The sequence below is a fragment of the Colletotrichum orchidophilum genome (genome assembly GCF_001831195.1).
Source record: "Colletotrichum orchidophilum strain IMI 309357 chromosome Unknown Scaffold_173.1, whole genome shotgun sequence".
Classification (NCBI taxonomy): Eukaryota; Fungi; Ascomycota; class Sordariomycetes; order Glomerellales; family Glomerellaceae; genus Colletotrichum; species Colletotrichum orchidophilum.
Window position 1 is genome coordinate 20,719 of NW_019173129.1, and position 13,373 is coordinate 34,091.

At 48.6% G+C, this 13,373-nt stretch overlaps 6 protein-coding genes across 6 annotated transcripts; 5 read left to right on the forward strand and 1 right to left on the reverse strand.

Moving 5' to 3' along the window:
- Positions 1–1,089: 1,089 nt before the first annotated feature.
- On the forward strand, positions 1,090–2,097 carry CORC01_12986 (NmrA-like family protein; the record flags this gene model as incomplete). Its single annotated transcript, XM_022624604.1, has 3 exons — positions 1,090–1,122; positions 1,172–1,591; positions 1,651–2,097. 3 exons carry the CDS (start codon positions 1,090–1,092, stop codon positions 2,095–2,097), a joined length of 900 nt encoding a protein of 299 aa, XP_022468867.1.
- A 1,029-nt stretch (positions 2,098–3,126) lies between these two features.
- Positions 3,127–3,825, forward strand: CORC01_12987 (acetyltransferase; the record flags this gene model as incomplete). Its single annotated transcript, XM_022624605.1, has 2 exons — positions 3,127–3,517; positions 3,569–3,825. The coding sequence occupies 2 exons, from the start codon at positions 3,127–3,129 to the stop codon at positions 3,823–3,825; spliced, it is 648 nt and encodes a 215-aa protein (XP_022468868.1).
- Positions 3,826–7,988: 4,163 nt separating this feature from the next.
- On the forward strand, positions 7,989–8,410 carry CORC01_12988 (uncharacterized protein; the record flags this gene model as incomplete). Its single annotated transcript, XM_022624606.1, has 2 exons — positions 7,989–8,238; positions 8,292–8,410. The coding sequence occupies 2 exons, from the start codon at positions 7,989–7,991 to the stop codon at positions 8,408–8,410; spliced, it is 369 nt and encodes a 122-aa protein (XP_022468869.1).
- Positions 8,411–9,323: 913 nt separating this feature from the next.
- CORC01_12989 (uncharacterized protein) lies at positions 9,324–9,874 on the forward strand (the record flags this gene model as incomplete). Its single annotated transcript, XM_022624607.1, has 2 exons — positions 9,324–9,369; positions 9,447–9,874. 2 exons carry the CDS (start codon positions 9,324–9,326, stop codon positions 9,872–9,874), a joined length of 474 nt encoding a protein of 157 aa, XP_022468870.1.
- A 1,459-nt stretch (positions 9,875–11,333) lies between these two features.
- CORC01_12990 (uncharacterized protein) lies at positions 11,334–11,648 on the forward strand (the record flags this gene model as incomplete). Its single annotated transcript, XM_022624608.1, has 1 exon — positions 11,334–11,648. The coding sequence occupies one exon, from the start codon at positions 11,334–11,336 to the stop codon at positions 11,646–11,648; it is 315 nt and encodes a 104-aa protein (XP_022468871.1).
- A 390-nt stretch (positions 11,649–12,038) lies between these two features.
- Positions 12,039–12,482, reverse strand: CORC01_12991 (uncharacterized protein; the record flags this gene model as incomplete). The annotated part of the gene is made up of 2 exons (XM_022624609.1): positions 12,039–12,419; positions 12,480–12,482. The coding sequence occupies 2 exons, from the start codon at positions 12,480–12,482 to the stop codon at positions 12,039–12,041; spliced, it is 384 nt and encodes a 127-aa protein (XP_022468872.1).
- Between the last annotated feature and the right edge of the window lie 891 nt (positions 12,483–13,373).

Sequence of the window (13,373 nt, forward strand, 5' to 3'; positions counted from 1 at the left end):
GCCACAGTAAATATCTTGCCTTCAGCTGTAAAACCAGAAAGAGAATAGCGCCACGTGCTTGAACCATCACAGGGAGATGGCTGAATCCTAAAGCGCGAATAGCCTTCGGCGCGAAGTTGGATTTAGGATTAGCACTCTTTGGGAAACACCCAGTTGTCCCTTCTCACGAAGGCACGGCTTGACTGGGAATTGTCAAACCGAATTGCCGCGTGTAGAGTATAGGAATTCGTGTCACTTGGCGGGGTGATTTCTCGGATGCAGAAGGCAAATCAAACATGTTCTCTCGAGTTGAGGAATTGGGCGACTACTCATAACTACAGTATTTGCGGAGACAATGATGCCATCCGGTGGGCTACTTTCGTTGTGCGCATAGGTCAAGCGTAACAGTAATGTGAAGCAGCACTTGTAGAGGATCTTATAACGTCTTGTAACGCATCTACTATCCCTTACTTAGTAGCTTGCTAATGCTTTGTGATGTGTAACAAGATCTCGGTACGGATGCATATCGTACTAGAAAGCCTCTATTCTGAATTAGAGATGGGTCTAGTTGTAAACAGCTGTTATCACGGCGATAACTGTGTCAAGCGTCGGATTGCCAATCCAAAAAAATCCGTGTCCGTGTAGCTGTCCTGCGACGTGGGCAGAACACGCTGTTATTTTCTCATAAACTTATTATTAGCGGTAAATCCAAGACATTTAGCTGCCGAGAGGAGGGGCACAGTGCCGAGTCTAGTGGACCGTATCATTAATCAATCAGCAGCCGGAACCTTCTTTGTTAGCGTTGCCCATCTTGCCTCTAATGCTCTACCGGAAGCAAATTGGGCCCGGAAGTAGTTTGATGCCGAGCAGACGCGGTGGGTTGTACAATCGTGTGAGATCTCCATTTATTGCGCGATGGCTCGGTGGAGGCGGGGTAGAGTATGAGACAGCTGTCCACCAACAAAGCATATAAACAGCACGCACCCGGCCATTTACCATCAAAAAAGAAGTCTCATTATTCACAGTTAAATAACGTCCTACATAACACCTTTCAGACCTCCACCTATTTAAAATATCATACACTCTCCAACCGTAGTATACGTCCTCGATATGTCTGTCATTAAGAAGGTCGCAGTTGTCGGAGTAAGTTCACCCATTACATCACTCAATATTTCGGAGTTAATTCCGACAGGGTTCGGGCAACCTTGGCCCCAGTATCGTCACCGGCCTCCTCGACGCTGGCTTCGAGGTCACTGCAGTTTCCAGAAAGGAGTCCAGCGCAACCTTCCCCGCTGGCGCTACCGTCAAGAAGATTGACCTCACCTCGACCGAAGCTGTCACAGAAGTTTTCAAGGGCCAAGACGCCGTCGTCTCTGTTGTTGGAAATGCCGGATTCGGCAGCCAAAGGCTCCTCGCCGATGCTGCTCTCGCCGCTGGTGTGAAGCGCTTCATCCCCTCAGAATTCGGAATCAACACCCGCAAGGCCCGCGACACAAAGATTGGCGGCATCGTGGCTCCCAAGGTTGAGACTGTTGATTACTTGATCCAGCTCGCCGAGAAGAACAGCTCTTTCACCTGGACTGGTATTTCCACCGGACCTTTCTACGACTGGGTAAGCTCATTATCACCGGAACCTGCATGAAGCGAATTCAGAGTACTAACTGAACACAGGACTTCAGCGGTGGTGTCCTTGGCTTCGATCTTAACAACAAGACGGTCAAGATCTTCGACTCTGGAAACGAGCCTGTCACACCATCCACTTTCTCCCTTATCGGAAAGTCCGTCGCGGGCGTGCTGAAGCACCCCGAAGCGACCGCCAACAAGTACATCGAAGTTGCATCTTTCACAACTACCCAGCGAGAGTTGCTGAAGATCATCGAGGAGTTGACTGGCTCCACTTTCACCGTCAGCAACGTCAAGACCTCGGATCTGGAGAAGATTGCGGACGAGAAGCTGTCCAAGGGTGACTTCAGCGCTTTCATCGACTTGCTGCAGCAGTACAGCTTCGCTGATGGTAACGGCAATGCCTCAAAGGATAACGCTGCCGTCAAGTTGTTGGGTCTGCAGGAGGATGATATCAAGGCCGAGACCAAGAAGGCCCTGGCCTTGTGGAAGTAAATCATCCATGATTGATGAAATCAACTGGATAGTACAATAAAGGCAATAACTTCTTAGATGCATCGTATTTATTCCAGCTGCAAAATTGTGAAATTCGGGAGACTAAGCTTCGGTATTAGCGTGGTGTGGTGTGGACAGCGGAGCTGAAAGAGGCGGCGATGTGAAGAGTACGGTAATCGCTGTAGGGTTAGATTGTCAACATCCAACCAAGTAAGCCTGCCGCTATGAACCAAAGCAAGTTTGACGTAAGTAATAAGCAACGTCAAAGCTTGCGAGTCTACAATGCTGCAGAAAGTTTTGGAGAAAGTTCAAACAGCGCGGTAGATGAACCAAAGTCTGAGACTGATAACGTGTCACGTGCATGTTCCATTTACGCTGCTCAACGCACCTTCGTCTGATAGCAAGGCAGCCATAATAGCAGGTGTTAAACTCAATCAGCTCCAACTATGCCGTGACCACCCACCCAGTCCGGCCAGTCCGGTGGACGAAAAGAAGGGCACACCTCCATCCTCTAACTGTAGTGCCACTTTCACTATAAACGTTGTGACTTGAGATATATTATAAGGACTAGATATAAATTGGTATCGTAAGTGATAACACATAATTCAACATATTCTGTTTGTGTTTGATTTCATTTAATTATATACAAGAAACATAATTTGAAAGTGACGACGAAGATCCATGTAGCAATTTACTCGTGTGAGCCGTAAAGTTTGCCCTTTTTTTTTTTCCCGCCGGGTGCCACCACAATCAACCCTCGGACCAAACAGCGCTTCAATTTCGGGAGAAGTCTATCTCAGACCCTACCTAAACTTTGCCACGAGGCTTGCCTGCATTGTTATGATTTTTCAACTTTGCAGCCACAAGAGGTCTGCTTGTATGCATCACAAATTAGGTTTGCTTGCTCCGCAAACTCAACAACGTCATGATTTTCATTGAAAGACTTTTATATCTGCAGTATCCCACTCCACCATGATGGCCTATGTGGTGCTGTAATGCTTGTCCCACCGCCTCCGACATATTGCAAACATGCCTATCGAGATTCGGACTGCGCTTGAACGTGATCTCAAGCGATGCGCAGAAATTGGACACGTAGCCTTTGGGAAATGTGCATTCAATAAAATCATGTTTCCTGGTTATGAACCGAAGGATGGATTCTTGGGGCTTCGTACAACCGACCTCGTCAGGCAACTTCGAGATGATCCGACCGTTCGAATGTTTGTAGCAATAGACACGGAACGAAGGAGTGGCTGCGAAATTGTTGGGTTTGCCAAATGGCACGTCTACCAAAACGGTATGCCGTCAAGCAAAACGAAGCTGCATTCCTGGGGAAGTAGCTGTAATGTGGAGGCCTGTAATTTGGTATTTGGCGGCGTGGGGGAAATGCGAGACCGTTTGATACAAGGCAGGCCTTGCATCTGTAAGTTGTCATACTGGCCTTACAAACATTGCTAACGATCGACAAATACAGATCTTCATATTCTAGTGACAGAACCCCAGTATCAACATCGTGGCGTGGGGCAAAATCTTCTCGCGTTTGGTATTCAGGAGTCTCTTCGACTAGAACTTCCGGCTTACCTCGAGGCAACGGAGGCTGGCCATTCTCTCTACCAAAAAGCCGGTTTCGACGACGTCGAAGTACATCGGGCTGACTTGACCAAGTTTGGGGGGCATCGTCCTTGCATGACATGGGGAATGATTCGAGAGCCATACTCCTGGTTTCCATAAGGGGCTTGCAAGTATTTCACCACCTGCGAGATAGTAATAATGGAGGAAATATGAAATGAGAAGAAGTCTACTGCAAACAACTATCCATATTAGAACGGCATGATATGCTGCCATTTTCCCATACCTTCCGATGCCGCGTAAGGATCCACGACGATGCGCCACGGACGGCTGAAATATCAACACCTGTTGACCCGAATGCTGCCGTTCGCTTCAGAAGTATAACCATGCGAGACATTTGCTTGAACGGCTACGTGTATGTGGGTAGAGCGCGAGGGAGAATTTGGCGAGGAGGTCGATCATGCCAGCCTCATTGGAAATCTGGATGCCGCGGAGGAATATCTCATGGTCTTTTCACATGGCCTCCTATTATAACTTCTCTACGCCTCGACAAGGTCGTGCCTGAAAGAGTAGATGTAGATGATGGACCTGGATCCACATTCGTGATCCTCCGACTCTGGTTGATCAGATGTTACGCCCAATATCCCATAGGATGTGATCGCAGCTTAGCTTGAGAATTTTTCGTGGACTACACCTCGGGATTTAAGGGGAGAGAGGCAATTTTTCTGCCCGGAACGTGGGTGATTGTTGCGCTCGGAATGTGGGAGAACAGACTCAGAATACCCGCCTCGTCCGATTCAGCCTACCGGGCTGCCGCCAAACCCCTACTCACACCGAGGCTCTCGCCCGGATGGTCCCACCGAACTTCCCGTTACCGACGTGTTTGTGGACATGTGAGCGTCGCCGCTGACCTCGCTAGCCTCCCCTGAACGGGTTCTAGAAAGGATTGCCCCTCTCTATAAAACATTGCAGGAGGTGCGAATGGAACGAATACGACTCATGAACTTTACATCTGATAGCTTAAATTGCGACTAGCTCCAAGGCTGACTTAAAGATATGGCAGCTTTTACTGTGGATTTCATTGGATGCCTTTCTGTCCATCCGCAAGGTAAAGTCAAGAAGCAGGGATCCACCGTGCCAGGAGACATTACCGAGGTGATCGCGCTGCTTAACGAAAATCTCGTTCGAAATAGGCATTCCGCTGTCCCATTGAAGAAGATATTTCAAACTTTCCTCCAAGTATAAGAAGTAGAAAAAACTTGAAAGAGGTTGAAAACAGTTCTTCGACGTCAGACCTAGAGCACTGATTGAAGTCGACTGAATGCATATCCTGGAATCTTTGAGAGTAAAATTGGCCGTCCTGCAAAGACTTCAGAACACCGTGGTCCTTCGGTCACTCCAAATTGCTTGCAATCGATTGGACCACTTTTTTGCTGACATGAGACACGGAACATCGATGGCCAATATAAAGCTTTTGAGCGGCTGCTGATATGGGCCAGACAGAGGAAACGCTGAAAGGTTTCGGTCTCAGTCACCACGTTTTTTCACTGCCTCGGAAGGCATGCAAGAGTGGACTGAGGAATGAATGGCCAGAAGATTCAGCGATCTAACGGATTTCCTTGTAGATCTGGCCACACGTCCAACAACTAGTTCCGACGAACTTCTTATTCAGATGAATATACTTGTGTGGGACATTGATGTCGTCGATACTGTTGAGATTAGCTATAACAACGGCACTAATGTTCTCAGATAAGGTACATGCAAGGTGCTTTGAGAAAGGATTGCCAGAATATGGTATTAATGTGGTTATATTCCCTGTGGACGAAAATTAGCCAGATCAAATTTAACAATGATGTTCAGGGCTTGAATTGTAGATTTTGACCATCTTATTGTCATGAATTTCTTTGTCTTCTATTCTTTGTTCTTTAGAAAATCGTGAATGTTCCCTCGTTTTTTCTTACTGCCTTGAGAATAATGAGTCGTTTCCTTCGAGTTTTGCTTCGGATTTCTAACAGACAGTAGTTTATACTAAACGCCATAATGTCTTTGACTTTGGTTTTCTCGTACACAATTACTTCTCGAGCTCATAACTTCAAGTATAAATTTATTTCGAAGCCGGTATCTGGAGTATTGATTGAAGTATTTTAACTCTCAATTGTCGCCAAGGAGCTTTCGGCTCCGCAAGAGATACCCCCGAACTGTACTCCGTCTGAGAAACAAGCTAATCTTCTGCCGAGCCAGTAGAAGCTCGCCTTTGCCATGTCGTCCAACCACCCAATCAGTCCATCGTCGATGTATTTTGAGACCCTCAGAAGGACTTTAACGGAGAATCCCAGGTTGTGGAATGGGCTGAGGCTTGACTGCGTCATCTGCAGAGAGCGTATGAGGCTTGTTGGCAACGGACTGCCTGCCCAAGATGCTCGTCCTGATGGACTAAGCTCTACGCATGGGAAGATCAACGCCAACGACTTTGAGCGTCTCCGCCCAGTGTCGGGCAGAAATGTTGCAATCGTCCTACCGTGTGCTCACATATTTTGCAGAGAATGCCTATTCACAGTCTCTTACGCAGGGTATGACATGCTTGATTTTGTCCCCGGAAACGTGGAAGCGAAGGCCGATCCTGTCTGCCCCGCTTGTCGACTGACACTCGTCTTTCCTGAATGCACTTTTCGTTGCCGCTTTCCTGGCATACCCTTCCCGCGCTCAAGCGCCGAAATGAGTATCTTTCCTCCTACACTCCAAGGAGGACTAATGCATGCCCCCCACAGATGCAACTCTTGTCGGATGATGAGAGCCCAGGATGACCTGCAGCAGCAAGTTGATCATGTCATCACCACCGCGTTGCCCTATGGCAATAATAGGGTTGTCGATGTTCACACCACTATCATGAATGAAGAAAGCCTGCGGAACACGGAGCCGTACCTAGATAATACTTTTGGACAAGGGCTTGACCAAACGGCACACGTTATACGTGATATAACTGGACGGCACCCATGGTCAGGACCACAGGCTGTTGAGCAATTTCGATTCATTCTCAAATGGCGTCCATAGTGACTGTGAGTGCAGGTAGGTACAGCAGAAATCCACTATATCGCAGAGTTTCTGCCGATTTTAGAACATTACCAGGGGCTTGTTTTGTCTTTCATTTATATAAGGTAGTTCATGAACACACATACATGTATGGTTTTGGCAGGTTACATCAGTGCTCTGATGACTCATTGAGAAACATGATTGATTTGCCATTGACAGCTATGTTCGTTATTTGAATAGCAACAAGTTTTGTACGACGTATAATAAAAAAAGGTGTTCATGTCCTTTTGAACGGTATCCCACGTTTGATGACGGTCCGATCGAAAGTCAAAGCACTTCTTGGAGGGTCGGTCCACATCTGTTAGTCTACCGAATGGTAGTGGGCTGGTCGCCTCATCGAGAACTGCACCAGTCCCATTTTGAGAAACCTTGCACCGCATATCGACGCCTCATGCGCCAACGTACCAAAGAGGGTAACGTTGCCCGACTACGTCCCACCGATGGCAGTTTTCAAGCTTTGGGGCTTGCGACACCGGGGAGGGGAGGAGTGCCATGAAGCTACAAGTGGACGTGTGACTGGCCAGTGACGTTTCCGTGTGAGCCCAGCACGCCGATCATGGCTTGCGGGGTCCTCCGTGGGCGGAAGGAGAATTTCTGAGACCCGAGGCTGACACGAATATATGCAGGTGATCACTTATCGAAAAGCCATATTTCCCCGATAACGGTTTACCAACAGGGTCCTCTATTTCCCCAAATACAATTTCAAGAATATTATACGAGGGCTCAGCCACGGCCGGCAATCCCGACAGAGCGGTCTGGAGGGATGCTGGTGACACAGTGACACAGTGCGGCTGTATGCCCGAAAGCTTTGTTTGCTGCAGGATTCGGGTGTGTACATACAAGTAAGACCTATGTAAGACCCAGCTTTTCGTCATATTGCTCGTTCGTATTCCCAGAGGTGGACACTTGCGGTCAGGTTAGGCCGATGCAGGAAAGCAAACGCATGATCACGAAGAAAGGACGGAACATCAACGTCGTCAGTGAAAGATATCAAGAGGATTGGCCGAGATGAAGCGTAGTATAAATCTAAGTGAGGCGTCCTCTCCCATCATGCCGGTTCTCTTCTCCTCATCGCTCCATCCACTCTCAGCCCTCGGACCGTCCAAACACCACTTGCACCAACAAAAACAGACCTCAACGCTGCAGATTCAAACTCTGTTTCATTCAAAGACTTATTCAAGATCCCTTGAAAACCCTTCCGAAAGAAAACTTCAAACCTTTTCATCCGTTCTACCATGCATTCCTCAACAGTCATTGCAACGGCAGCCGCCCTCTTCCTCGGAGCCGAGGCCGGCGCCGTGCCCCGTCAAGATCCCCACATCACCGACTTCCGAATCTGGAGCGAGCAGGGATGCGGAGCGGCCGGCAATCTCGGCGTCTGGACAATCACCAAGTCGCAGACCGACGTGTGCCAGACAACTTTTAACGCACCGGACAATGTCGTCAAGGCGATTCGTCTTAGCAGCCTGACAGATGGCTGTGAAAGTAAGACCCGAGTCCTCCATTTTTCATGAAGGATATGACTAACTTCACCCAAGTGATTGCTTACCCTAACGCTGATTGTGGAGAGGGAGGTCGCCAAGTCGGCGTCCAGACCTGCGAGGAGTGGAGCGATGTCGCCGAGAACTTCTTGAGCTTCAAGGTCATCTGCTCTTAGTCTTTTATGGGCAGCGACTGGGATTCCAGCATTTTCTGGCGGTTTTCATCGTTTTGGTTTTTGGACAATAATACGATGCGTGCATGGTTCGGAGTTGGACAAAGACACGGCATAGTGGAACGCTCCTTTGGGATAACGACGAACAAGAATATTCGCCAATTACATAGCATGGCATAATGGTAATACCCTCATTAGATACTTTTCCCCAACCGAATGTTGTCAGTCTTGTACCTGTGTTCCGAAGTATCAATCGTCTCAGGACAATTAAGGTAGTTGAAGACGAAAGCACTTTGGCTTTACTGCTGAGAACATGAATATGCTACTCGTCGAAAGCGTCACGCGTGAACGCGCCTGGGTAAGGTGATGAAAGTACTAAGCAAACATATGGTGTCGTGGTGAACCTCACTCCTCATTGGTCCCCGAGCTCATAGGCAATCGGCGACCGCTTATACTCGCCCAAAACAAAGATGTCATTATTATTTCAAATCAACAAACCCTATTGAGAAAATATTACCAAGGTCACCTACGGGGGACAAAACAAAAAGCCGCTTTTCCTTGGCTGGTATGGGTATGGGGAAAAGCGGCCATTTGTTCTTTCCACCGGGTGGTCCCTGAAAGCGAAATTGTCATAGCTCGGACCCTTGACCGGGAGACGGCTCTGAAGAGTTTGGCGCATGTCCCAGAACGGGAGAGTCTTGAATGCATGATGTCAAGAAAGCCATAGTAGCGGCACTAGCGGCGCTTCATCGTCATTGCGCCCAGTGCGCACCTCGAGCTACATATCTATGAGCTTTTCGCAAACCATCAAGACCTTGTTCTGGGGAGACCTGGACCTTGAACCACGCATGTACAGCTTTTAAAATTCAATCCTTACCATCAGGAACTTGAATTATAGAATCGACCGACCGCGAACATGAGCTCTCAACCAATTGGTCTGACGACGATCCCCAAGCTGCTGCGTAAGTGATAGATCCTGAATAATAGCTGTCTTTCGCAATTTTCTCAGCAGCTAACTTCCACCTGCCGGTACATGTAGCTGTCACGGGCACATTTGCGCTGCCATTCACAATCTACTACGCATTTCTTAGCCTCCGCGTCGTCAAGGAGCGCGTGAAAGACAAACAATACCTGGGCGAAAACTCCTTGAAGCCCGGAGCGGAACCCGAAGCGTACAAAAGCAACACGCTCTACCTTGCCGGCCGTTCGCATATCAATTTCGTCGAGAATGTGCCGCTCGCTTTCATCCTCGCCTCCTTGATCGAGGTCAATGGCGGCAACCGCAAGACCCTGAGCTGGTTGCTTGGGAGCTTCCTCGCCTTTCGCGTGCTGCACGCCGAGCTGGGGATCATGAAGCCCGACGGCATGGGCAAGGGCAGGCCCGTCGGCTACTTCGGTAGCATTGGCGTTCTCGGTGCACTGGCGGGCTACGGGGCCTTCTTGGTCAAGGGATATTGGGGATGCTGATTCAACCTCTCGTTGCTGTCGTCCTACTCTTGAAATTGTAGATGGTGTGGAAACAATACAAAATCGAATGTCACTACCTCATCCTTGAATGTCAAGGTCATCAATTCGTGCTGTAATACTGCCAGGGGGCTGCGGGGCAGTACGGTCTCTTTCACTCCTGCAGCGTTATGCGATAAACGAGTAAGGTAGCTATGGAAATGGAAAATCAAGGGGCCAGAAAACTGCCTGAGGCTGGTGAGTTTACATTTTGATGTAAGAGTTGCAGGCTGGTCATCTGTAGTCTTTTTCAGTCTGCAGCAGTAATCAAACCGCGGCTCAACCACGATAGTCATCTGAACTGTAAGATCGGATTGTTCATGGGACTCTTCGCGAGTAGTTCTCGAGTCTTACTATGTATAAGAGCTGCCGAAGGTCATCAAAGAGCATTTGATCTACTTGTAATCGCCAATGTTTGGATGACTGCGGTGTAGGTACCGCCGACCTGGCTCCTGTTAAAGGGCAATGTCTGCTGTCACCAAAGAAATGTGAGAATACCGAAACCATCGACCTTGGCCAGTCAGCACAATAACACCGACGATGCCCATGGACGAGAACCGAGTATAGTTACGTCTTTGTGAGCAAAGGCCAGTCTACTCATACTTTGGATACCCTTGGCTGGTGCTTTTTGCAGGTTGACCGGTCTGTTCTCTATGTTACTTTACCTTGTACTTCAATCATAAGCTTCAATTACAATTGCGAAAAAGCGAAGCGATCGTACTGGGATGCCCCTCCGATGGCATTACAAGAAGTATACTGTGTTCTTAGCTTGTTGGCAGCTGCATGAACCACATGCCGCATTTGTAGTCCCCAACCAAGAACAACATTTTCTTACTGAAATTGTCAGAATGAGTTTGGCTCGAAGATTCTGGCCATCAAGCCTCGAGAATTGAGCGAGACCACCGCCGCAGTCAGCCCCCCTGCTTCAATTGTCCCCCGCAGACTGCTTATCTGAGATTCTGCTAGCCCTAGGAGATCATTTCATTCATCGTCTTGGTAGAGGAATATCGTCGAGGCCAGGCTCAGCTCGGCTGACATGTCAGGGGGCATCCCCTGATATCCTCGACCAAATGCTGGTCTCACCACGCCCAAAGTTCACTAGGCCTGATTGGTCAAAAAGACAGGCATCGCCGTGGCTTGGAGACCACGAGGACACTACCTACTCCGCCCTCCTGCTTCTCTGGGTGTCTGCCTAATTGCCCACCGTAGGCCTCTCCGATGATATGTGTGCTCCGTCGCGCAGTCCTCTACAAAAATTCTGCCCCCCATCTTCACAAGTGCACTGTTCACGCTCAACTGCATTGCTCAACATTTCAACGCCTGAACAAAGCCCTAGACTTTATTAATCAATCGCACTCCGCATTTTTTCAACAGCGACCACATCACTCTTGAGACGAAAGTCTCTAGCTCTTCAACTTTGACGATGCGCAACCCATTCAAGCCAAGACAAGCGCCAGCTCAGAGCTGGGCGAGGAGATCATCAGTCCTATCTGCCGACGACCCGGTCTTCAAAGACGTTGACGAAAGCGAACGCAAAAGCATAGAGGCCAGCACAGTAAAGCAACAACAAAAGAGCCCACAAGACTCAATTAGAGAACCGTTGAAGCATTCCGGTGGGGATGATGCTGTCGCCCTGAGCGGGGGATTATCTTCTCACGATAGCGACAGTACTAATGCGGGCCATGATTACGCCGCAATCGCTGGGTCATTCGCTGGCGCCGACTACTCTGGACAATGAGCTACGCAGAAAGAATCGAATTTATTCGCAAAGAAGCTCAGAAACAACGGGGAGGTGCATAGGAGAGAAACGGGTCTGGTTAGGAAATGGACTGGCGGCGCGCAAGTGAATTCTTTGTTTAACGTGTCGGATTGGAAGCCCAATTCGACCTCGAGTCAGCGCCAGCGCAGGGGCCATCTGAGGGTCTCTATATCAGCGTTTGACCGGCGATCCAACCAACGGTTGGAACCTCTCTTTTCCACTTCACGCAGAGATCAATACAAGAGTAATTGACCCTTCGTCACCACGGTTCGATCGAACAAATCACCCTGTGATTACGTAAACCAACAAACGAGCGCAAGATACCCATATCACTCAATACCAGACGGAAATTTGAACAGCCAGTGGCACTCAGCAAGTGATGTACACAGACCGCGCCCCATCCGTCAAATAGAACTGCCCGTCTTTATTGGCAACAGGAACGCAAACATGATCCTGGTACGGGTTGACCGTGCTGACCGTCGCCTTTCCACTGCACCCGGCGTTGGCCCAGAACTTGAGCTTGCAGACATTTCCGCCCTGGTTCTTGAAGACCGCGCCGTATACATTTCCCGAGAAGTCTTGGCACCGGCCAGAGGAGACGACGAAGTTGTTGGTGAAGGCGCCCGCGCAGCCTCCGTCGTGGAAGACACCGAGGTCGACGGTGTCGCGCTTTTGCAGGGTGGCGGGGGTAGCGGCAGCTTGTGCTCCTAGGCCAAAGATGACGGCGGAGATAACTTGAGTGAGTTGAACCTGAATGAAATGTTGATATATGACTCTTGTACGAGTTTACTGCGCGTGGGTTTGATTTACCATGATGAATGCTGGAACTTGTCTTCGACTGCTTTGGCTCCTTTGGCTGAGATATTTAACAAATCCAAGTTTTTAATGTTGTCTAGCCATGGCATTTGATATAGATTCAACATAGTTGAATGACTTATATTTACAATTCTACCAGCCGAGGAGACTTGTGACTAGTAGTCCCATGCGATATGATGGTGGATAGCTGTTCACAGCGGACTCCACCAGCAGAAAGTATTAGCGGAATTCCGCGGCCTCATCTAAACCTTTATTTAGTTACTAATGATAGGAAAGAGTTGATCTCATTAGCAACCGAAAAGAGTGTGAGATCCACTGAAAGTCTGGAGCTGTGGTACGACTAGAATAAATGTCTCAGTCTCCTGAGCCTGCCGTTACTGTGTTTATAGTGGTGCTGACTCACCGACTCTTCGGAGAGCGGTGCTTGTTACTCAGCACCAATGCAACGCAACATGTTTTGAAGGGCATTCAGAATGTGCTCCTAGTCAACCAAACACTTCACCAGGGCGGTCATTTTCTGACGTGGGGCTCGGTCAACACCTGGCTTATCTCCCATTGTACGTACAAACAGATGGTTGACATTTGGTATTACTGGGAGATGTTGCAATGTGACAAGTGATGCGGCACGTATTTGTTGAGTAATGTATGACCGCAGAGAATCCTTCGCATAGCCTCAATTCCTGACCTAAAATAATGTGGAGAGATGTGACGCCCACAGTCTATAAACACAAGCATATGTACTTAGTCATTATATTTAATATGCTCAGATAGGCGCTGTGAAATGACGCTACAGTTCTCAAGCGCCTAGAGTCCCAGTGCTCGGCTGCGTTCTTTCAATCCTGGAAATAATTGACCTTGAGTAATCGTACATGCTGGCACGTCAGCGTT